At 36.5% G+C, this 24,028-nt stretch overlaps 1 protein-coding gene across 1 annotated transcript in view; it reads left to right on the top strand.

Annotated features, from left to right (window-relative positions):
- The window catches only part of MEGF9 (multiple EGF like domains 9), an 81,776-nt gene that overhangs the window by 35,350 nt on the left and 22,398 nt on the right, over window positions 1–24,028 (top strand). Inside the window, exon 2 of the mRNA XM_046662153.1 lies at window positions 7,060–7,261. Within this exon, the coding sequence (XP_046518109.1) occupies window positions 7,060–7,261 (202 nt within the window). The remainder of the gene's footprint in view (window positions 1–7,059; window positions 7,262–24,028) is intronic.

Raw genomic sequence — 24,028 nt, 5'->3', positions numbered from 1 at the left:
GGAGCCAAAGGGAAAAGAAAAGATTCTACTTCTTTAGTTAAATAGCATTTAAATCCCAAAATATTCCTCAATTCCTTATGCAATAGTCAGCTGAAGCATTAATCCCTTTTTGCTATCTTAATTGTAACTTTAGCTTTGAAAAAAGACTGAGTTATTAGTTGGGTCCCACGCTGACTTTAGCACCACAGTCTGCACCAAGGCTTCCCTCTAGCAAAATTTAAGAATCTAGTCTAGTAAAACCTCATTGCTTTTTTCCCAAAGTTTTTGTTTATTTTTAAATTTATATCCAATGAAATTTACTCATTTGGTCTTCTGTTCTATTAGTTTTGACAAATGTACAATCAAGATACAAAACGGTTTTATTACCCCCTCAAAATTCCCTTGTTCTTCTCCTTTGTAGTTATTTAACCTTCCCCCTTCCCCTCAACTCCTGGAAAACTCCTGATTTGTTCTCTGCTCTTATAGTTTTGCCTTTTCCAGAATATCATGTAAATGGAAACATATAATACATAGCTTTTTATTCTGGCTTCTTTCATTTAACATAATGCATTTGAGATCCATCCATGTTTTTGCATGTCAATGGCTCATTTTTTTATTGCTAGTAGTATTCCATTGTAAGGATGTACCACAGTCTTTCCAGTTCACTAGTTGAAGGATATTTGGGTTGTTTCTAGATTTGGGTGATTATGAATATAGCTGCTATAAACATTTATATACAAGTTTTTGTGTGAACATAGGTTTGCATTTTTTTTTGGATAAATACCCAGGAGTGGAATTGCTGAGTCATGTGGTAAAGATATATTTAACCTTATAAGAAACTGTCAAACTGTTTTCTGAAGTGTCTACACTATTTTGCATTCACACCAGTAATTTTTGAAAGTTTCAATTGTTCTCCGTCCTTGCCAGCAATTGATATTGTCAGGTTTTTGGTTATTTAACTTTAGCCATTCTAATAGACAGGTACTCATTGCCTCTTAGTGTGCAGTTTGCTCTTTGACTTCCATTCAGTGCTCGTTGTTTTAATGGCTACAATGTATGTATAGAGAACAGAACTGCTTCTACCTCCTTTTGCAAATTAGACTGTGGTTCTAACTAATAACTGTGATATCCATTTTGCACTTAGAATTTGAATAAATAAGTAATATTCATCGGAGCTCTAGATAATATGCTCATCAAGTGATCATGCTCCTCTGATAAAGATACTAAAGTTAATGTGTGTCCAAATATTGAAAATATTTATTGTTCTATTGCATGCCTACTTTGCACTGTATTCTGTCTTACTTAATTTTTAAACATTACACCAGAGTTAATAGAGAGAGAAAAAGAAGAAGGAAAGGGAGAAGGTGGAGGAATAGGAGATTATTCCCTGGGAAGTGGAGAAGGTGTGTTTTTTCTTTGGCTTTAGGGTACAATGCAGGAAATAGTAACAATTGTTCCAGTATGATGGGTGCTGACATGATCCCTGTCGTATGATCTCAGTTTATAAATCTCCCCCAAGTATTTTATATCCTACAATCAGGTTATTCCCTTTTAATAAAAAGCCCAAGAAACTCAATTTCTCCATAATTAAAGATGACCCCCAGATATTGCCTCACAAAGTAGTTTTGTTTTCCTGATGAAGATCCTAAAGTGTAGTATGCCTATCCAAATAGACACGTGAAGTTTCTAGACATTTTGAAGTCCTGGAGGTAAGTCCTTCCCCTATTTTAAGGACTATTCGGACAAATTTGAAAACTGGTGGTACTTTTAAAAAACACTTTTTATACATATTAAATAAGAACAAAAAGTACACTTTAGAATATTTTGCTTATAGTTCATATTGATAATTTTTAAAAATGTTTTTCAAAGTTTAAACTGACTAATTGAATTTGTTAGTATTTTAAATTTTAGTTATAAGATTAAGTACTGAATCTTAACGTGTTTTAAATGCATATATTCTAGGTTTTCTTACTTTGAGATTGAACAGAAGATGCCATCAAAATTATAGTACATTTTGTATGTCTTCTGAATATGGGGAACAATGAAAAGTTTTGGTAGCCTAGAGCAGTTTTTTTTGGTATTATTAATAGGTAATTTTTTTGTATTCTTTCAATTTCTGAAGATAGTGAAAAGGAAGAGTGAAATCATTGTTGAAGGAATGAAAAGCAGACAGAAATTGGATTTTGTAAAGATATTTCCACAGTTTTCCAAGAGGCTCTAGGTAGACTTTCGGGCTATTCCTGAGCCAGATTCCTGGGAGTGCTCTGTGTTAGTCACATTCACAAGTCTTTTTCCTAGTGTCCAGGTTGAAATGCAGTACTTGTTTTGTAATCATTTTAGATCAGCAACAGTGCTGTTATCAATTAATATTTCTTTGTTTATGAGATTTGCATCATGAATTGACTGAGGACACAGTTTTTTCATTTTCTTGTTCAAATCTTTCATTTACTGCTTTTATAGTTCTTTTTTATCTTCAAAAGGCTAACACACTGTTGTACCAAACTGCCATAATTACAGCACTTAGAAAGGACTTCAAAAAGAGGCATACAGAAACAGAGGACACATTAATTAGGATGTACTATCACAGCTAATATTTTTCTAAAAACCCCATCAAAGTAGCTGTATAATACTAACACAATTAAAATTCTGTAGGAGATATAAAGGACTTTTTACTGAGCAGGAACATGAGGTGGTTAAAAGTTGCAAACAGTGCGACGCCAACCTGCTGTATGAAAGACCCAGTTAGTATGGGTATTTCCAAGAAGATCATCTCTTACCAGGACAGGGGTTTGTGCACAAAAGGAGGACTTATCAGACTTTTAAACAAAATGATCCTTTTTTTTTTTGAGTGCTGAAAATTTTCATTTCTTGGGCTTTGGTAAGGGATTTTTTAAAAAGTGCAGTGTTTGATTTAAATGCAGTGATTGCTTTGGATACTTTTACATCAAGATCACCCTCTAAGTTCTCAGAGAAAAATGCCAATGTATTGTCTTTTCTCTGGGGCTTTATATTTCTATTTTCAAATAGTTTGGCACCAGATTTTAGTTCCTTATTCTTCTTCAGAGTTCAAATCACTGTGTTTCATTGCTCTTCAGAGCCAAACAAAAGGAAAAAACATTGCCGAGGATTGCAGTCTCTCTGCTAACATTGACGTTACTCTTCTCTGATTATTTCTCTGTAGAGTTTTCTGAGAATTATAGGGCATTGAAAGGAAACCTGCTACTCAAATGCCAGAGAGTTTATTCCCTATTTACTCTTAGGCAACCAAATGAGCTTTTTGGCATTTCATTGAGACTTGTCTGTGATTAGCTTTTTGTGTCCTCTTCATATTGTTTCATTCTCGTTAACATCCACACTAGTGACTTACCATTAGTCATGTCACAGACTCCTTTGTGCTGCTGTGGTGTCCAAGATTCTACCTCATTAAAAAGTCAGCGCTTCATCCCTTGTCTTGGCTGTGGGTTCTTCCCACTGCTTCTATCAATTGAAATTTCTTTTCTTTTTTCATATTGCCAGCCTCCTAGTAAATTGCACTGTTTCTGCACTAACTCTTATCTGGTTCCATATGAATGTCAAAAACTGTGAAGCCTCTGAGATTTTACTCTACTTACAAGCTAACAAGTTATCCTGACACAATTTAATGGTTGTTCATAGTGCTTTACATTTATTACTGTTGCTTATACTACTCATTTAACTTGGGTCATTTCAATTGAAATCAGTCACTGGAATAGGGCCTTGGATTCTGAGCTGCAAGCAGAAAAGATGTGCATGTTCCCTGGTACTTGGTATGCTTTGGTTCAGCTTCCTTTCCTTTGGTTAATTTGGAGAGGGATGTTAACATGATATTGTATTTTTGTCTTGATACAGCATCTTCCTGGTGATGGACTTCATCCTGGTACTAGAGTGGTCTCTTTGCTGAAATATTTGCCATTCACCCCACTACTGTTAGGATGATTAGTACCAAGGGTGTATAAACAACAAACGCTCTTTTTCATCCTCTCTGAAACCACATTCTAAATCTTTGTTTTCATCATTGTATTTGTAGGCACCCATATTGGTAATGTATGGAGCCTAGCAAATGTAGGACACCCTCTTATTCTCTATCTAGATGACCCATAACTTGGATTTCTGAATGCCAGGACACTATTCTGCTTCCCCGACGTTATCCAAAACTGCTATGGTAAGAAACCAAATCCCAGGCTTTTAGATCTTGTCCTTAGGGTGTAACAAAGCTGTGGCCTATGAATCTGACATCTGAATTGTGTTTGTGTTATTTTATCTGGTGTCTCTTTCTTCTAGCTCCTGTATGATTACAGTCCAAGTCACTTCCAGCTTATGTGCTGAGGCTGAGTTTTGTAGGTACTATATTATGCCGTGTTTACAGATGAGAAAAGAAAGGCACAGGATGTTAACTACCTTGCCTAAGGTCATAAAGTTAGTGATAGAGCTGGATTTAAACCTGTAGCTGTCTACCTCTACAGTCTGTGCTAATAATGCTGCACTTTGCCGCATCTTCAAATTGTTGTCATATGAAAGTTAGTAGGTAGTAGATGTTACGGATTCATGCTAGGGGCAATAATATTAGAGTTTATGGAGGAGTAAGTTTCAGCTGATTCTTGAAATAAGGGATAGGTTTGAATATGGGGAGGGGGAGAGCATGCCAAGGAGCATGAATGAGCAAAGGTTCAAAGATGGGACTAAAAAGAGTATGTTTAGGGGCCGGCCGGATGGCACAGCAGTTAAGTGCACACGTTCTACTTCGGCAGCCTGGGGTTCGCTGGTTCGGACCCTGGGTGTGGACATGGCACCGCTTCGCAAGCCATGTTGTGGTAGGTGTCCCACATACAAAGTAGAGGAAGATGGGCATGGATGTTAGCTCAGGGCCAGTCTTCCTCAGAAAAAGGAGGAGGATTGGGAGCAGTTAGCTCAGGGCTAATCTTCCTCAAAAAAAAAAAAAAAGAGTATGTTTAGGGAATAACAAAAGATTGAATTGGCTCTATAGAAATAATAAGTAACCAATGAACTTGGTTAATACTGAAGGTTTACCCAGTTTACTGAAAAAAAAAAAAAACGTAGTTTTTGTCTCAAAGTTCGTAGATTAATTTTCGTCTTAAAAAATTCTACTAATCTTACTCATTGGGAACACTGATTCAGGTCTCAGATGGAAGTACATTAGTAAGGAAATGATAACGTAAAATTCTCAGTCTTTATTATATAATAGAATTTTTTAGTCTGTTCGTTTTTCTTGAGCTAGTTCTGCCCACACCAGCCTAATTTGGTTAGTTTAACTTGTGATGAAATTGGTCCAGCAGGAGGAATTGGATGTATGTTGAAATTCTGCCAGATTTTGGAAGAAAAATGTTATTTTAAGCGTTCTGTTCATTTTCGGTGGAGTGAAGGTCTTGCCATGAAGTTGTCATTGGCAGATTTACAGACCACTAAACACGGCTTCCTCATTTACAGAAACCACACACATACACACACACACACACACACACACAGAAACTAGAAATAACGTGAAAACATGCAGCTCTGTCAAAGAAATGTCATGGTTACATAGCCCAGTGAAAATAAGAATCTCGATTGAGATGGGGAGCTGATTCCTTTCCTAAATTTGGGGCTGAAGAATCTGAACTCTTTTCTGAGTTTCGTAACTAATTCACTACCCAAGCTTGAAATATAGATAAAATAAACAAGTCACTCACCAATGTATATTCATTCATTTGGTTTGTTTACAAATTAAAAGAGGTGGAAAGAGCAGGGAGATGAGCTGACACTAAAAATTAGGACCTGAAGAAGTGTGGGAGGTATAGAGTTGGCCAAGTGGGAATATTTCTTTGGTAGCCTTTGTTTTGATTTTTCTGGATAAATTGCTTGTGATGACCTAAAGAATTTTGAAAGTTAATTTCCTTTTCTAGAGTAGAGAAGCAAATTCCTCTATAACTTTCTATTTAAGACTCTGGATTTGCAGTTATCCAGTAACTTTTTAAAAATCATCAAAAATGACGTTAAAGATTATTTTTTCCAAGCAAAATTTTTATTAGTATAATGCCGTTTTATATAGTGTCTTACCTATTCAGAAATATACTTTGTTACCATAGATTTTGCTGGGCTTTTTAAACCTAGGTTCATAGCTATTTTGAAATGGGGGCTATTTCTAAAATATGTACAAGATTTTGTTTTATCTGCCGTTGATTTTAACTTCATATTTTTGCACATGCTTACAAAGTCCCATGTTGTTACTGTGTCAAACTTTGTTGAAAATACTTTCTTCTTGTTAAAATGAGTATAAACAATAGCAAAACCAAATCCTAAGTGATCTTTAAATGTATTTGTATTAAAAGGCTAAAACCAAGGACTTCTAAATATTTTCCTCCAAAGAACTGTTTGAAATGTATCTAAAGAAAATGTTTATTTTCTAAATCTTTTGATTTGGGAAAGAGATTCAAATTATGATTGGTTTTAACCCACTGATCAGGCTGACCCTGTGAACTTTCATCTGGACTTTATTGTTCATCATTTCCTCACCTTAAAATTTCAATTCTCCATTAATTTCTTTCTGGGAAGAACATATTCGTTTATGATTCCAGCTTTAGCATGATCTTGTCTGAACTGAATTAGTTATCACAGTTAATCATCTGAACCTTAGGCTTTTGCTGCTATGCAATGGGATTATTTATTATTTAATGTGTTGTCATTTCCCACATGTGCTATCAGTGTCATGTAAATAAGCACAGGCCCTGCCTTTGGAGATTTCCAATCCAGAAAAACTAATAAGGTACAGACCCACACACACATTAAAGTGTAGGGTAAGAGGGCTGAAGATGAAGAGTACTGAAAAGGAAATTGAGAATGTTAGTTTTGTAATTATGAACAGTACATAGTTTTATGTACTTTACTATGTATCTTTCCCAACATAAATAAACTAAATAGGATAGAAAGTGAATTTGAACTAGAATTAATTTCTTCCATCCTTTCAAAGTTGTCATGGACATTTATTAAGAAAAATAAAAGAGTTCATTTTCCTAGGAAAGTGTTAAATCTTAATTAATAATGTACCTTTTCTTCTTTCGTTTGCAGAATACATGTGTAACTGCTCTGTGGTTGGAAGCCTGGATGTGAATCGCTGCAACCAGACCACAGGGCAGTGTGAGTGTCACCCAGGTTATCAGGGTCTTCGCTGTGAAACCTGCAAGGAGAGCTTTTACCTGAATCATACTTCTGGGCTCTGTCTGCCATGTGACTGTAGTCCACATGGATCCCTCAGCATGTCCTGCAACAGGTAAGCAGCAGAGGGTGGAGGTGAACTTAATTTTATTTTGTCAAGGACCAGGCTTGTTTAAATAGGGGGGAGGGGCCATCGATTTACAAAACAGTTCATATACTTTTATCCCCTCATTTTGTATATTATATTTAATGTCAAGATTAAAAAGCTTCTAATTTACTGACTTAGTTCTTCAAAAGCACCTGGGTCACCAATTTTGCTTTGTGATAGTTTCTCTAAATTTCATGGAAAAAAATTACTGAGAAAGCAATCTGCTTTCTGGAAGCAATAATTTCCAAGCATTTCCAGTGGGAATGTTCTTGTTATGTTTATTAACATACCATTGGAGTTACAGGAAACTTATTCTTTGGTTTATTTTTTTTCTTATCAAAATTCTAAAACGGTGTCTTTGCACATCTAAGGCTTAAACTTGGTAATATCTAAATTTCTTTAGCTAGTGGGGAAAAGACTGATTTCACTCTATATACCAGCATGTGTTCGGGGACCAAAACTAGATTAAGCAAGAACTGTCTGGGGCCTGGCCCTGTGGCCTAGTGGTTGAGTTTGGCATGCTCCACTTCAGCGGCCCTGGTTCACAGGTTCAGATCCCAGGCGCCGACCTACACCACTTGTCAGCTGTCCCATGGTGGCAACCTACATATAAAATAGAGGAAGATTGGTACAGATGTTAGCTCAGGGCTAAAATTTCTCAGCAAAAAAAAAAAAAAGGAATTGTCTGGAAGTACCTTTAAAATGGCAAGTTGTTTGGAGGTAACTTAATATAGTAGAATAGTGCCCCATAATCTAAGGATTTGCTTCCACTAAACTTTGACCTTGTATGAGGCACTTAGCTTTTTGTGGACCCCAAGTCAAAAAGCTGAAGAGACAGTGTTGTGTAAGGAAAACAACACAAGCTTTAGAGTCAATGTAACCTGGGTATGGATCCAAGATTTGCTGCTTTTTAGGAGCTTTGTGTTTTCAACAAGTTATTTCATTTCTCTGAGCGTCAGTTTCTTCTCGAGGTTGTGAAGGTTAAATGAGTAGAATGTATGTAAAATGCCTCACAAACGTCAGTCGATAAATTCTCTTTTGTTGTAATTTCAAAGGAATATTGTTGGCTTAATGAGGGAATATTTTAAAGAACTTTTAGCTCCTTGTCAGAAAAGATTCTTTATACTTAGCGGTAGCTATTTTGGATGTTTTACAAATCACATTGTACTATCGTATCATATTGTACTTCTATTTAAAAATATAGAAGTGAACTTGATTAAGAAGCTTATAATTTCAAATGCAACAATAATCAATGTTTGTGATGCTTGGTGTTTTAAAATAATTATTTGTCTTAATCCTCACAACAACTCCTTTTACGTAGGTTATTAAATCACAAAGATAGTAAGTGGCAGAGAAGGAATTCCAAATTAAGTCTTCTAATTCCAGATCCAGTATCCTTATCACCATGCCAAATGGCTTCCATAATGAGAAAACTGATTATCTGTTATTTGAGATTGAGAGTATAGAAATTACTTACCATTGCTCTTTTTACTCCCTTAAAAACATGCCCACACAAGTCGTCTGTAGAAAGTTCACATTTCTTACCGTTTTAAAAGATGAGATTTGGATAAGTTTGTTCATTCTGGTATCTAATGGTATATCCACTCCTTCTTTTAGAAGATTCTGCAAACATATTTGCTTTGAGTACTTTTGGAGAGAGAGAAAAGTTTTTACTTCTAGGCCAAACTACCTTATTAGAGAGGAAAGAAATAAGGAGAGGATTGAGAGAGGGTTTTAGAAGCTGGAGAAGAGTGGGGGAAGAAAAGTAATACTAATATTTATGTAATATCTTACTGTTTTTTATAGGGCTTTCACAAACTATTTCTGATTTATCTTTTCCCTGACGGTTAATGTCGTTAAGTGACATGGGCTGAAACACCATTCTGAAAATAGGTAGTAACTATAAAGTAGTGGAAAAGGACATTAGACTAGTAATTCAAAGATCTAGGGTAGAGGTCTATAAACCAAAGCTCTGAACCAAATCCAGCCCACTGCCTGTTTTTGTAAATAAAGTGTCATTGGAACACATATACCCCCATTTGTTTACTTGTTATCTATGGCTGTTTTGGTGCTGCAGTGGCTGAATTGACAAGTTCTGACAGAGACCATATGGCCTCCAGCCTAAAATATTTACTATCTGGCTCTTTAAGGGTAAGTTCCTCAACCCCTGGTACAGGGTTCCAGTCATGGTCGGTATAGTCAGGTAACCATGTAGCTTTGGGTAAGTCACTTTACTTCTTTTAAGCATTTGTCTTTTCATTTGTGACGTGAAGGTAGCAGTCCATGCCCTATCTCTCTCTTGTAAAGAGCTGTCTTAAGGATCAAGGAAGATAACACCTTTGTAAATTTTTACAATCTGTACTTGTTAGACAGACAATAAAAATAGTAATAGGAACCACTTATTGAGTATATACTATATGCTAGGGCACTGTGCTATTTTTTTTTTTTAAAGATTGGCACCTTAGCTAACAACTGTTGCCAGTCTTCTTCTTTTTTTTTTTCCTCTGCTTTTTCTCCCCAAGTCCCCCCAGTACATAGTTGCATATTTTTTAGTTGTGGGTCCTTCTAGTTGTGGCATGTGGGACGCCGCCTCAGCGTGGCCTGGTGAGAGGTGCCATGTCCGCGGCCAGGATCCAAACCCGTGAAACCCTGGGCCGCCGAAGCGGAGTGCACGAACTTGACCACTCGGCCACGGGCCCAACCCCCTAGGGCACTGTGCTTTATGTGCATTATCTCCTTTAATCTTCACAAAAACTCCTTTGAGGAAAGAACTATTATTTTCCCACTTTGTATGTGAGAATTTTGATATCTAGAGGGTATAGTTAACTCTCCTATGTTTATACACTAAAGCTACCATTCATTCCAGTTGAACAAATGTAGTAAGCAAATGCTTATTCTGTGAAGCAAAATGACTTCACAGTTAATAGTGAAGTCCCTAGTAGAAAGCCCCTTGGTATTTAACACCCAAATATCCTAGAATTTACTTATCTCTCAATGCAGTGTGTTTTGGCTGATAATTTGTAAGAAAAATTTGTATTTATGTCCCAGAAACTCGATAAAGCCATATGTAACATTTTAAACAAAATAATATGTGGGCAGTCTTGTGTTAAATTCCAGATATAATTGGTAGAATGTCAGAATCACATGCAGACAATTTGTAAATGCACCACATGTCAACAAAGAAGGTGTACAGTGTGTTACTGCGTGTGAAGCAGCCGTTAACAGCCATAGGAAGTGTTTTTGATCAGGAAGTGATTTTGTAAGCATTTTTATGCTAACATGGGAGTTTGTTACTTATTTCTTACTTATTTGTGCTTTACTGTGTTTTAGTTACACTTTAACAGACTAGGTTGGTGGTTTGGGGTTGACGTGTAGTGCATTGTAATTTTTTTTCATTTAAAATATTGGAAAATAGGTTCTTTCTTAGCATTTCATGCAGAATATCTGATTTTCAGTAATGAAAGATTGATGCTAGGCAGGAGGTGGAAGATATTATTATTATTATTATTATTACCTGGTCTACAAGGACTATATTCTGTGTACCTGATAGGTTCTATTATTCTTAGTAGGTCTTTTTTTTTAATGAGTAACACATGATTTAATATTATCTGCATAATATCAAAGCATGTTGACTTCTCACATCCTTTACCATCATCTTCTAATTGAAATCTGGAGGGACCTTGCTTCCCTTGCAGCCCTTACAAGTGAGGGATGTTTTCTCTCTCTTACCTCTGGACCTGGAGTTGGAATAGATATCTTCCTTTCTCCTTATTGCCACTCCCAGAGTCGGTTCCCTTCTGACTCACTGTTGTCTCTCTGAAGCTACATCCGTCATAATTCTGGATGATTTCAATATCTAGAGATGATCCTAACAATGCTTTGGCCTTTCACTGTCTTGACCTCTCTTCTCATAAGTTTTCTTTCATGCTTCTTCTAATCTTTGTTTTTTTTACTTGCCTTATTTCTTAATTGTCTTTGGTCCCAAGGATAGGCATATTAAATTTTTGAGATAAATCCATAATTCTTTTCTGTGGGTTACTGCAGAGTAATCTTTAATTAAAACATTTTTAACGATATTATTTCAGAATGCCAGGCAATTTGTCAGAACAAGCAATACATCACAAAAGTCATTTAAAGCCTGTACTTAAAGTCCTTAGAAGGAAGTCATGGGAGCTCTAAATCCACCTGTAAGCATTGCATTTCCTACTGCCAGAAAGGAAGTTAAATTGACACGAGAATAGAGGAACAGAAATGGGAAGTTGCAGGACTCTGTGTTTTGGCAAGAATGTATGGGTAAACTATGATGAAACACCTCTGTGTTCTGCTCCGCTGTAAATTTCTGTGGATGAGTTAAGGGAAAAGGGAAATCTTAGGCAAGTAGTGTGATACGTAGTAGAAAGGAAGGGGAATCTGAAATTGGTAGACTTTGATCCCGTTCTTGGTTAGACACTTACTAACTGTATGACCTTGGTTAAGACATTTAACCTCTCTGAGACTCAGTGTTTTCATCTGTAAAATAGGATTAATATATGTAACACGAAGGATTTTTGTGAGAATTAAATTGTATGTGTGTGTGTGTACCTGTTAACATTGTGACTGGCACATAGATTCAGCCCAGTAACTCCCTAGGAGTTGAATCTGTTTTCTGAAAAAAGGAAGCGAGCAATAGAATTGACAACTCAGAAAAGAGGAAGATTAAGTCAACTAGACTTGGGTATGAGTAGGGGTTGGGATATTTGTTTCTGTTGGTAGGCTAAAAAAGAAATTGTTCATTATAACAGGAAAAAAAAGTTTAACTATTTTCTTCCATTTTCATAAACCTATTATACCTTTTAAAGTTGGACATTCTGTATTTTAGAATAATAATAATAGGTAAAGTTAATTGAATACATGCTAGGCACTATCCTAAGCCTTTTGCATGTAGTAATACATTTAATCCTTACAGCAACCATATCAGGTAGGCACTATTATTATTCTCATTTGTACAGGAAAAAAAATGGCAAGTTATTAACTTACAAGGTAATAGCCAGTAAGTAAGAGTGGGGATTGAAACATATGCTATCTGGATCTAGAGTATATATTCCTATCCACTATGTTGGTACAGCCTTTCTCAAAATCTCAGATATTGAGTAAAGTGAGTGAGTATTGTAAGAAACTCTGATGCTGTGGTGCAGACCACTTGATGTTTTGTAGGAATTTCTTCTGATTGTCCTGTGGTAATTGGACCCTGACCCTGGTGTGATGTAGCTCATGCCATATAAATAACTCTTTCGGGAAGGACTAATCCCAATTTTAGCTTAGTAGAAATTGAGAACATTAGAGGTTCAGCCCTTCAATGCATAATTATTATTTATTGTATCTATTATACTGCCATCTCTTTGTGTTGAATCTGTTTTGTTTTTTGTTTAAAGTGAGGAATATAATCGATAACTCACAAAAGAGAAGTAAAAACTTTGCAGTGAAAACAATATTGCTTTTGCTCTTGTCAGGAAACATATAATCTATGCAAGACTAAAAGACACAATCTACTAGAAGCCGATACAAAACAGCTTATAAATACATGCTACATTTCTAAGTAGAGTAGTTTAGAGTGGGAAAAGAACAGGAATAAGCTGAAGTAATAAAGAAAGCCTTTCCAGAGGAGGTGGGAACTGAGATATGCCTTACAGGTTATGATTTGGCAAGGCAGAGAGATAAGACGACCTTATCAGGTGGAAAAAAACAGGAGAATTCAAGGGAATTTCCTAAGACTTTACAATGAGATGAGAAATCTGATCTCCTAACACCTACTCAGATTCTCTTCTGCCTTGACCTCCATGTCCTCTTTTTTAAAATAAATAAAAGTAGAAAAGTGGACTCAATTCTGTCCTGATTCTCTCATACATCTACTGTCCATGGAACAAACAGCTGGCTTTTAAAAAATTCATTCCCTTTTCTTTATGCCCATGTATTTCAGTGGGAGTTGCCCCAGCGAGGGTAGAATTTGGCTGCAGGAGCCAGATGTGGGTTGGGCAATGTCTTTGTGTGCAAACACAAAGTCCTTTATGTACTGACAGATGGCCACCCCCTCACATCGCCATTGGTGTTTCAACCTGTTTAATTGGGAAGGAGTTGGTCTGTGATATCTTAACTTTTCATTTTTCCTTTTGGAATGCATTCCTAATATTTTCCTGATTCACATTTGGACATATGCTCAATAAATGAATGGAGAAGTCAGTAACATTTTATCTCAAAAAGGAGTATGCCAGGCCAGCCCCGTGGCTGAGTGGTTGAGTTCATGCACTCCTCTTTGGCGGCCCAGGGTTTCACTGGTTCAGATCCTGGGTGCAGACTTGGCACCACTTGTCAGGCCATGCTGAGGCGGCGTCCCACATAGCACAACTAAAAGGACCTACAACTAGAATATACAACTGTGTACTGGGAGGCTTTGGGGAGAAGAAGGAAGAAAAAAAAAGATTGGCAACAGATGTTAGCTCAGGGCCAATCTTTAAAAAAAGGAGTATGCCTAGTGAGAGCCTGAATCTTTTAACACAGCCCTTAAAATACTACCTGGGCTAACTTTATATGTAAGCAATTATATACTGATTTGAGATCTTTTAATGTATTCATAGTAGGTTAGCGTACAAGGCGCATCATTTTAAACTGTCTCTGTAAGAGAACAAAGAAGTTCTGTAGTGGTGTAATATCCTTTTCTGTAAAACCTATGGTTGCTACTATACAGTGTATTTTGAAATATTTACTACTTTGCATTTTTAATTATGGGACTGTGCCCCAGGACAGAGGGAAAAATTTTACTCATGAAGTAAACTTACGCTGAAATAAATGTCAAACAGAAAGATGACAAAATCTCCATGGCTCACATTCATGAGGCTCTGAAAATTAGCTCTTGTGTAATAATTGGAAGTAACAGCTGTTTTGTAAACTCATTTATTACTTTGCCTATAATTCTGAGAGATCAAGAAAAAGTTATTTGATCACTAGAAACAATTAACAATTGTGGAAAGCTTTGTCATTTTATTCACTCGTTTCGTTTAATAAAGATATTGCATTTGCTAACTATATGTCAAACGACATTATACCTGTGCTCAAGGAACTTACTGTTCAGTGGAAAGATGTAAATGCAGACAAAACATGAGTATTCATGAAGTACACAGGAGATTCAAGGAAGTCTTGAAAGAGGAAGTTGCCTTTAGATTGAGATTTGAAGGGTCAGTAGAAGTTTGTATGACAGACAAGGCATTTTTAGTAGATTGCAGATGGCTCACTATTTCTTGAAGGCAAAGAACACTTGGTAGTGGTGGTGAGGAAGGGTTAAAGAGATGAAACTTTTGTCTGTTTACTGCTCTATCTCTAACACCCAGCACAGTGCCTGGCACAAAGTAACTCAGTAAATACTTGATTAATGAGCAAAATGAATGAATGAAGAATAAACAGGGCCAGACCATGAAGGGCCTGATATGCCATACAAATTAGTTGATTCATTGGAGAATATCGAGTAAGAAGTGACATCGAATTTGCTTTTTAGAAAAATTACTCTATCAGAAGTCTGGTGGATAGAGAGAGTGAGCTCAGGTAAGGAGTCTAGTGGGAAGGCTATTGTAACAATCCAAGCAGGAGAAGTTAAAGGCCTGATCTAAGGCATCAACATTGGCATTGGCAATGGGAGAGGAGGGAACCAAAGTAAGAGATATTTCGAAGATAAAATCTACAGGACTAGATGGTTGATTGTGTGTATAGAGTGAGGAGAGAGGGAGACGACTCCCATGTTTCTTTCCGGCTTGAGCACATGAGTGAAGAGAGATTCCATTAACTAGATAAAGAGTACAGGTAGATAAGCAAGTTGGAGGGAGATGATGTTGATGTTAGATTTCAAGCATGTTCATTTTGAAGTGACTGGGACATTCAGATAGAGATGTCTGGTAGACAGTTGCATGTACATTGTGTGCCAAACTTAAGATGTCTTCTAAACTAGCATATTTTTATGCTATATTTTTATGCTAGTTTAGAGGAAAACAGAACAAAGCCTCATAGCTTTAATTTTATTTACAAATAACTTTATTTTATATCCCAATTATTGTTCTTGCAATTATAATAATCTCCAGTTTGCTACCTTTTTTTTGTATACTTCAACATTTTTTTTCCTTGAAGGTAGAATTTTACAAGGTAGCCATCTTAGTCCAAAGCAGGTAACTGATCTCAGCCTTTATCCTGTCGTGGTTCATTTGTTTCAAGAAATATTTGTACAGTGCCAAATCATTTATGTCTTAGAAGATATTTTAAGCACGTTTAAGTTCATGGTAAAATAAATTAGGCTAAAATTTGAATGTTAATAAATGACCAAACAGGGGCTTATTCAGAAAAAGGCACTGAGTGCATTGTGGTTTAAGTATAAATAATGCATGTCTATTACAGTTTGGTAAGCTCCGTGTGTTTTTCAGTGCATTTCTATCTTAAATACTCCACTCAATATTTTCTGCCCTCTTGGTCCTCTAATTATTAAGTAGACATCAGCTGTAGTCGAATGAAAAAAAAACAAAACGCTTTTCTCCCCCCAGCTGTTGGTGACCTTTGTGAACATTAACATAACATGTCACAGTGAATTGACATAGTTGCTGTTGATCAAACATGTTACTTTGCCTAAACCATATTGTAGACTCCTCTACTTGTTCCATTTTATTAAGCCACTTTTAGTCCAGTTTTGAATTTTTAAAACAAATATTTTAAAGTTAAAGTTTTGTTATCGATAATATTAAAAGATCATTTATTTTGCTTCTTCTGAAAGGCTCCTCCAAATCTGTAATTCTATATATGCTAATAGTACAAATAATTGAGTTCAGATAAATGTAGTATTTGGTACCAAGATATTTATTTGTTCAACAAATTATGTGCAGGATACTTTAATATACCTTGTGGAAAATAAGTAAGACAGTAGGAAGACCAAAGGAGCTTCTGGTCTAGTAAGATCACTAAGAAATACATATAAATAATTATAATGCAAAGTAAAAATTGACCCACATCCTAAAATATAAAGATAAAATGTTAAGGAGGTTGAGAAACTGGGAGATATTTATAGCTGGAAAAATCAGAGATGGTTTCATTGAGGAGATAGCTTTTGACCTCAGTTTTGAAAAAAAGGAAAGGATTTAGATATACAGAAGCGGAAAAGGTGGGAAAGGACATTACAAAACAGGAAACAGCAAGATTAACGTCTCAGAGATGTGCTTACACAGGATGTAAGGTGGAAAAGGAATGGGGACAGAGCAGATAAATCTGGCAAATCCTGCTGGGATCAAGTACAGAGGGCCTTAAGGGCCAGACATGGTTTGGATTTTATTCATGAAGCAATTATTTTTTGAAGGTTGGTGCCTGAGCTAACATCTGTTGCCAATATTTTTCTTCTTCTTCTTCTTTTTCCCCCCAAAGCCCCCCAGTACATAGTTGCATCTTCCAGTTGTAGGTCCTTCTGGCTGTGCTATGTGGGATGCCACCTCAGCATAGCCTGACGAGCAGTGCCACATCCACGTCCAGGATCCAACCCAGCGAAACCCTGGGCCGTGAAAGCGGAGCGCGTGAACTTAACCACTCGGCTCCGGGGCTGGTCCCCATGAAGCAATTTTTAAACAGAAGAAAGATTAACACTGTGTTCTAGCAGGAGCAGAATGGGAGGGTATAAGCAGGGGAGAGGGCCTAGTGAGGGCCAAAATTGGAGTACTAATAGTGAGAAGGGAGAGAATATTGAGAGAATAGCGAAGAGTGAGAATGGTGCTATGCCCCATGGTAGCAGTGTTTCTGTGCATCATTCCCGAGAAAGTTTGTGATTTTTGCATTGATACATGCACACAAATCTAAAGGTAGTTTGTATTTCTAAGTTTAATTTCGAGAATTGCTGAGTCCCAGGGTTCCTTCTCAGGCCCATCCCTCTCAGTGTGCTTCCTGTTCTTCCTTTGCTGTGGGCTGTGGGAATTGAATCTGCTTTCCTATGCTTCAGCAGTTGCTACCATCCACTGTATCCCATGGGACTTTTATTCCCTCATAGGCGTTGCTGCTGAGCAGCAAGTGGTGTCCCCATCCCCATGTTCTTTCTGTGTTGCTAAAAATAAATCCAATCCAAAGGCTCTTTACCTTTTGAGTTTTGAAAATTATTCATCTTTATAGAGAGGCCTGTGGGACTGGCAAATATAATAGATATGGGAAAGTTGAAAGTTTATATGACTGACAAAGTTTTCCACAAACAGACTTCAAATATAGGCATACCTCTTTTATTTTTCCAGTTAGTCACTCTGATACTCATATGCCTCAGTAGCACAAATCCAGTGCCCTCCTTTTTAGGCAACCCATTCTCCGACAATTAATTACTAATTTCCCCATAACTCTGGGAGTCAATCCTCCTCTGATGCTAAACGTCAAGGGAACGTGCTTCCGATCAGTTTGCTGATGTTCTTGTTTCTCATTCTTACATGGGATTACTGGGTTGAGGCCTGGCCCTGAACCACCAGACAGATGATACTTGCTCACTAACGTCATGATGCTCTTACTCGTCCAGGATTATTGACAGCAATTGTTCTTGGGGGGATGAACCCCCTCCCTTACTGCCAAATTCTTTCAAGGATACTCGAAATTGGGGCTCCAAAGTTACAGATCTTAACAATCAGCTCATTCAGTTTAAATGATTTATCAGTTTAACTGATTGAAGTGATATTATTCTCATTTTATAGATAAAGAAATGGACTTGAATAATTTGGCCCAAAACAAACAAATAGTAAGTGGCAAAAACACTCAAATCAACACCTCTCTGACTATACTGCCTTCAGTAGGCCCCAGGGTTTGTTAATTGAGAGACTGAACGTCTGCTTATTTTCCAGCTAAGTGTATAACCATCCCAAGTTTTGCTACCATACAGATTATTAGCATGAAAAATTTTCCTTTGAGTGATCAAGATAACATCATCAGTAATAAGTCAGGTGAGTATCATATACTCCCTAATATGATGACATGAGGAAGGCACGTTACTTCTGTGATATTCTTCCTCAAAATTTGTTACCTTGGTCTAATCATGACAAGACATCGACAAACCTAAATTGAGGAACATTTTACAAAATGCCTGACCAGTTCTCTTCAAAAGCTTTAAGTCAGAAAAGACAAGGAAAGACCAAGAAAATGTCAGATTGGAGGAGGCTCAGGAGACGTGACGAATAAATATAAGGTGATATCCTGACTTGGATCCTGGAACAGAAAAACGACCTTGGTGGAAAATTTAGGGAGCTCTGATAAAGTCCATAGTTCAGTTAATAGTATTATAGCAATGTTAATTTTCAGTCTTGATGAATATACCATGGTTACATGAGAAGTTAACATTAGGAGAAGTTGGGTGAATGGTATGTTAAGAACTCTCTGTACTATCTTTACAACTTTTCTTTAAATCTAATATTGTTACAAAATAAAAAGTCAGTCAGTCTGACCAAATAACAGTCAATCATTGAATATGGATTGTCTTACTGTCTTGTTATGAGGACAAAGTTGGTCCTAATGGTAATTCTTAGCCTTGATCCTGAAGAGGAATCAGGATAAGGAAATAAACTTACTTTGCTGCCATGAAGACCTGCCATTTTAGATGTAGGACATTGTGGTTGGAATATGCAATCGAATTCATGGCCTATTTTAATGTTTTAAATATCTTTTCTCTAAAGTTTTAAAAGAATAGCTCCTAAAAGTTACGTTAGTAGACTTGGCCTGAAATAGAAGGACACTTGTTCCCACAGAGAAGACTTTGTCTACCCCTGTGTCCCTTGAAAGAAAATTAAATCAGCATGACTTTTTCCATTTCAGATGGCTTTTTTCATAGCAAGAAATATGTTTCCTAGAGGGTAGAGAGAAATATGGGACCGTTCATCTTTTTTTCTCCTTGGGTTTGATTTCCACTCAAAATATCTAAATTTGTCAATCCCAGAGAGAGATTTGGACTTGAAGTTTCTCCGGATTTCCTATAAAAATGGACATAAGTGCTTCAGCCCTGATTATCTTGACATTCAAAGTGTATAGAACTAGTTTAAGAATTATTAATTTCATTACTATGGTTCTTTATATATTAAATGAATTCTCTGGTATTATATATTCCATGTGTTTCAACAATTCAGGTTTTTCAAGCTTGCTTCTGCGTTTATAAATTGGTAGTTTTCTATGGACTCTTAAAAACTAATATTTGTTAAGTCATTTACAATTAATAGTATTCTTTTCTCCTGTACATTTTCTCATTTGATTCTAACAACAACCCTGAGAGATAGGTAAGGATGATTATCCGCCAAATTACAGATGAGAAGTAATAATGAAAAGTTTACATGATAAGCCCATGCTTGGATATTTATAAAATACCAGAGCAAGAAGAGTTAATTCAAGCTTTTCTGATACCATATCCCATGTTCTTTCCGTTACATTAAACTCCCATGGCATTCAGTTCTCAGTTAATATGTGCTCCTATGCTTGAGATCAGGAGTTCTTAACCTATGAGGAGGGAAGCACATGAAATGTAATGGTGAATGTGTACACTTTTCTGTGGAGAAGGTCTATAACATTCAACAGATTCTCAAAGAGATCTGAGATACCATCAAGTTTAAGAAGTTTTATTCTACATACCATACAGGAAGGACATAGATACTCTTCTCACATTGCCAAAAGCAGTAATGAAAATATGGCTCATATCATCAATAACAGAATCTCTTCCATCTTTTCTGCCAATTCCTAACACATACACTATGACCATTTCTTTAGTTGCTTTACTTTTGCTGGTCTTGAGTTGATATTTTAAAGTGTTTTACAGTTGAATAGAATGTCTAGTAAAACAGATACTATAGATATTTGAAATAAAAGTTTTTTCAGGGAAATGTATTAACTTTCTTGACTAAACTGTTCATCTAAGGAAGCTGTATAATCCAGGAGAGGCGGCAAGAGGAACAGAAGGAAATTAACATTTAATGAACTCTGTTAAACTTCTATGCTTAATATTTTACACATGTAACCTCACTGACTTCTCAGAAAAACTTAGTTGTCTTGCTCTTAGAGGCTGAGTTACTTAGCAATACATATTAACTAATAAATAATTGATAACTAATAAATGGCTAATAACTAATTAATAAATGGCAGAACTTAGAACTCAAGTCTATCTGACTCCAAAGCTCTCCCCACTGTACCCTGAAATAGAATGGGCAAGATTGGATGTGGCAGCGGGAGTCTCAATGTAAGTGCAGGTCTGGGTGTGAGTGAGCATGGTTCATCCTCCTAGGACTGGCCCATGAAGACGTAAATCCAGAAATCAGATCTGGGCTGCAATGAAAAGAAATATTTCATGGAAGAAGGCAACATGAAGTAATGGGAGTATCTACAAAGAATCATTTGAAAGACAAGAATTAGGGCATTATGAATATCAAAACTGAGTCTACCTGACTGGCTGGGGCTTAAATGGCAGGCATTCGACATGTGGGGGATCTGAAAGCAAGTGTCATGGACCTAACCATTGGGGTGGGAAGTGGAGAAGCAGGGCAACTGGGACCAGGAGCCAGGGATCAAGAAACTGGGGACAATACTTGTAATGCAGCCATTGAGAATATAGGGGACTAAGGTCAAAAGAACCAGTAGCAAATGGGACTTAATGACAGACAGATCACTGAGGTTGATTGCCTTAAATATTCTCTTCTGAGGTCAGAAATGATGTCAGATTAAGTGTTCAGTGCTAAGCCCAGAAGTGGAAATTAAGCAGCTTTACCAGTCAGAGCTAGAAGTATAAAAAGTAGAGAGTGAAATAAGTGCAGTGATATTTTCTCAGTTAATTTAATGCAATAGTTCTCCAAGGATGGTCCCCAAACTAATATCAGCGTAACCTGGGTATTAGTTAGAAATACAAATTCTTGAGCCCAACCCCATGCCTGTTGAATCAGACATTCTGTATGTTACATAGTAACGGATATTATAATTTTAGATAGTGTGGCTAGCCGAGGCCTTGTTAAGAATGTAACATTTGAATAAATAACAAAAAGAAGTAAGGGAGCATGCCATATGGATTCCCTGGGGGAAGGGTATTGCTAATAGAGGGAACAGCAAGCCAGGGTCCCTGATGCAGAAACATGCCTGGCATATTGGAGCAAAAGCAAAATGAGTGTGGCTAAAATGATGAAGGAAGTAGGGGTTAGGGGTCAGGGGGTGCTAGGTAAAGCAAAATACATAATTAATATTCAGAGTACTGCTCTTTCAACATAGCTATGTTTTTGAAAATTTTTATTTGAAAACTTTAGGAAAAATAAAACTATAGTAATTAAGACAGTGTTATATTGGTTCAGAGATAGACAAATAGATAAATAGAACCAAAAAGAAAGCCTAGAGCAACCCATGTGCATAAAGACATTTGACATGGGCAGACGAGGTACCACAGCTGAGGGATACAAGTAAGGACTTTCCAATGAATTGTGCTGGAGCCTTGGTTATCTATAAGGAAGAAAGCAAGATTGGGCCTCCAACTTACGTAGATGCAAATATAAAGTTCTAGTGGATTAAAGATGTAAATGCGAAAGGCAAAACATAAAGCTTTTAGGAAAGCATCTTAATGACCTTGAGGTGGAGAAAGAATTCTTCAACAATAACATTACTCTACTAGCAATACTTGTATAGTTTTTTACCATATGTCAGGCACTGATCTACATGCTTAATACATATTAACTGAGTTAATCTTCACAACAAACCTACAAGAGAGATACTATTATTTTCTCCATTTTACAAGTGAAGGAACCAAGGCATAAAGAATTTAAGTAATTTACTTAAGGTCATATGGCTAGTAAGTGATGAAGCCAGGATTTGAATCCAGGTAGTTGAGCTCCAGAGTTCCTATCTTAACACTTTGTGAAACTATAAAACTTTAAAAAGAGTGGAAAAACCAGCCACAAACTGAGAGAAGGTAATTGTAGCGCGTTAAACTGACAAAGGATTGCTTTTCCAGGAATATATAAAGAACGTCTACAAATCAATATCGAAAATACTTGGGCAGACTCTATAGAAGGGGAAACTGAAATAGCCAATAAGCATGAAAACATGTTCCATCACGTTAATAATCAAGGAGAGTGCATTTAAAACCGCAATGTGAGACCGCTTCAAGCTGCCAGATTGGCAAAAACTTAAAAAGCTGATGATGTCAAGTGTTGGTGAGGATATAGAGCAATAAGACCATTATTCCATGGGAAATAGGAGTGTAAATTGTTACCACCACTTTGGAAAAGGCGGGCATTGCCTAGTGAAGTTGATCATGCACAGACTCTATTACGCAGCAGTTCCATTCCTTGCTATATACCCTAGAGAAAAGCATGCTCATGTGTGCCAGAAAACATGTGTAAGAAACGCTTCATGAAAGCGTTATCCACAATGCCAAATGGAAACAACCCAAATGTACAGCAGAATGAATAAATAGGGTTATAGTCATGTGGTGTAATATAATATGGCAGTAAAACATGAATGACTACAGCTATACAAATTTACATTGATGAATCTCAAAAACAATACTCTTGGCAAAAAAAAAAAAAGTACATTGAAGAATACATAATGATGTTTTTAAATATAAAGCTAAGAGCAGGCAAAACTGTATGATATATTATTTAGTAATGCATACAGAGATGATAAAACTCTTAAAGAACTAAAGAATGATTAAAACTTAGTTGCTTCTGGGGCAAGAGAAGGAGATGCAGTTGCCCCAGAGGAAGGCCGTACAAGGAGCTTCAGATGTCTTGCTAGTGGGTATCAAAGTGTTGAGTTTATTATTCTTTAAATTATATTGCCTTTAATTTATCTACTTCTGAATGAACGATGTATTTCACAATTTAAAAATGAAGATTAAAAAAGCTTTGCAAAGTTACATCAATAAAGCTGTCGGGGGGTGGGAGAAGCTTTGCAAGGAAACTGGCTGGAATAGGGGCATTTGCAAATAGCTAGATACAGGTAGAAAACTAGAGCTCCCACATCTTAGAATTGTATTGAAACAGATCAGAAGCAATATCTCATTTCTTTGGCAATTATTTTAAAATCCCATTCATCAGAGGAGATATTTAAATGACTGGCAGTTGAGTCAGGAGAAGATTAACATGAAAAGCTTCTTCTAGGAGTGCTGCAAGTCTGTTAAGATGAGCACATTAAATCCTTCTGGCTGCTTTTATTAAGTTATATAATTATAGATTACCTCTACGTACTTGCCAAAATAATTACAAAAGAAATGAGATATTGCTTCTGATCTGTTTCAATACAATTCTAAGATGTGGGAGCTCTAGTTTCCTACCTGTATCTAGCTATTTGCAGATACCCCTATGCCAGAATTAGACCTAGGTTCTAATTCTGATTATCCTCTGGCTGTGTGAGCTTGAAAATTGAGTCAGTTCACAATTGCTGAAGCTCTACCAATTGGGGATTTGGAAGTATTAATATTTTACCATATATGGAGCTACTAATATTTAGAAGAAACTTGAATATGTAATTTCAGCTAATTTTCACAATCTTTTGAAATAAGGATTATTATTATTTTTCAGATATGAAAACAACTCGCCCAATAATCAAATAGCTACAAAGTGGTAAAGCTGACACTAGTGAATGTCATAGAATTATTGTAAGGACTAAATTCAGTAATATAAACATTGCTCTATGCACCTTCTTTGTAACCCCATGGTAGGAACTCAGTAAATGTAAATATTGCCTCCTGACCACTCTACTCCC

The sequence above is a fragment of the Equus quagga genome, chromosome 1 (assembly GCF_021613505.1).
Source record: "Equus quagga isolate Etosha38 chromosome 1, UCLA_HA_Equagga_1.0, whole genome shotgun sequence".
NCBI classification, from domain to species: domain Eukaryota; kingdom Metazoa; phylum Chordata; class Mammalia; order Perissodactyla; family Equidae; genus Equus; species Equus quagga.
This window is presented reverse-complemented; position numbering and strand designations above follow the sequence as displayed.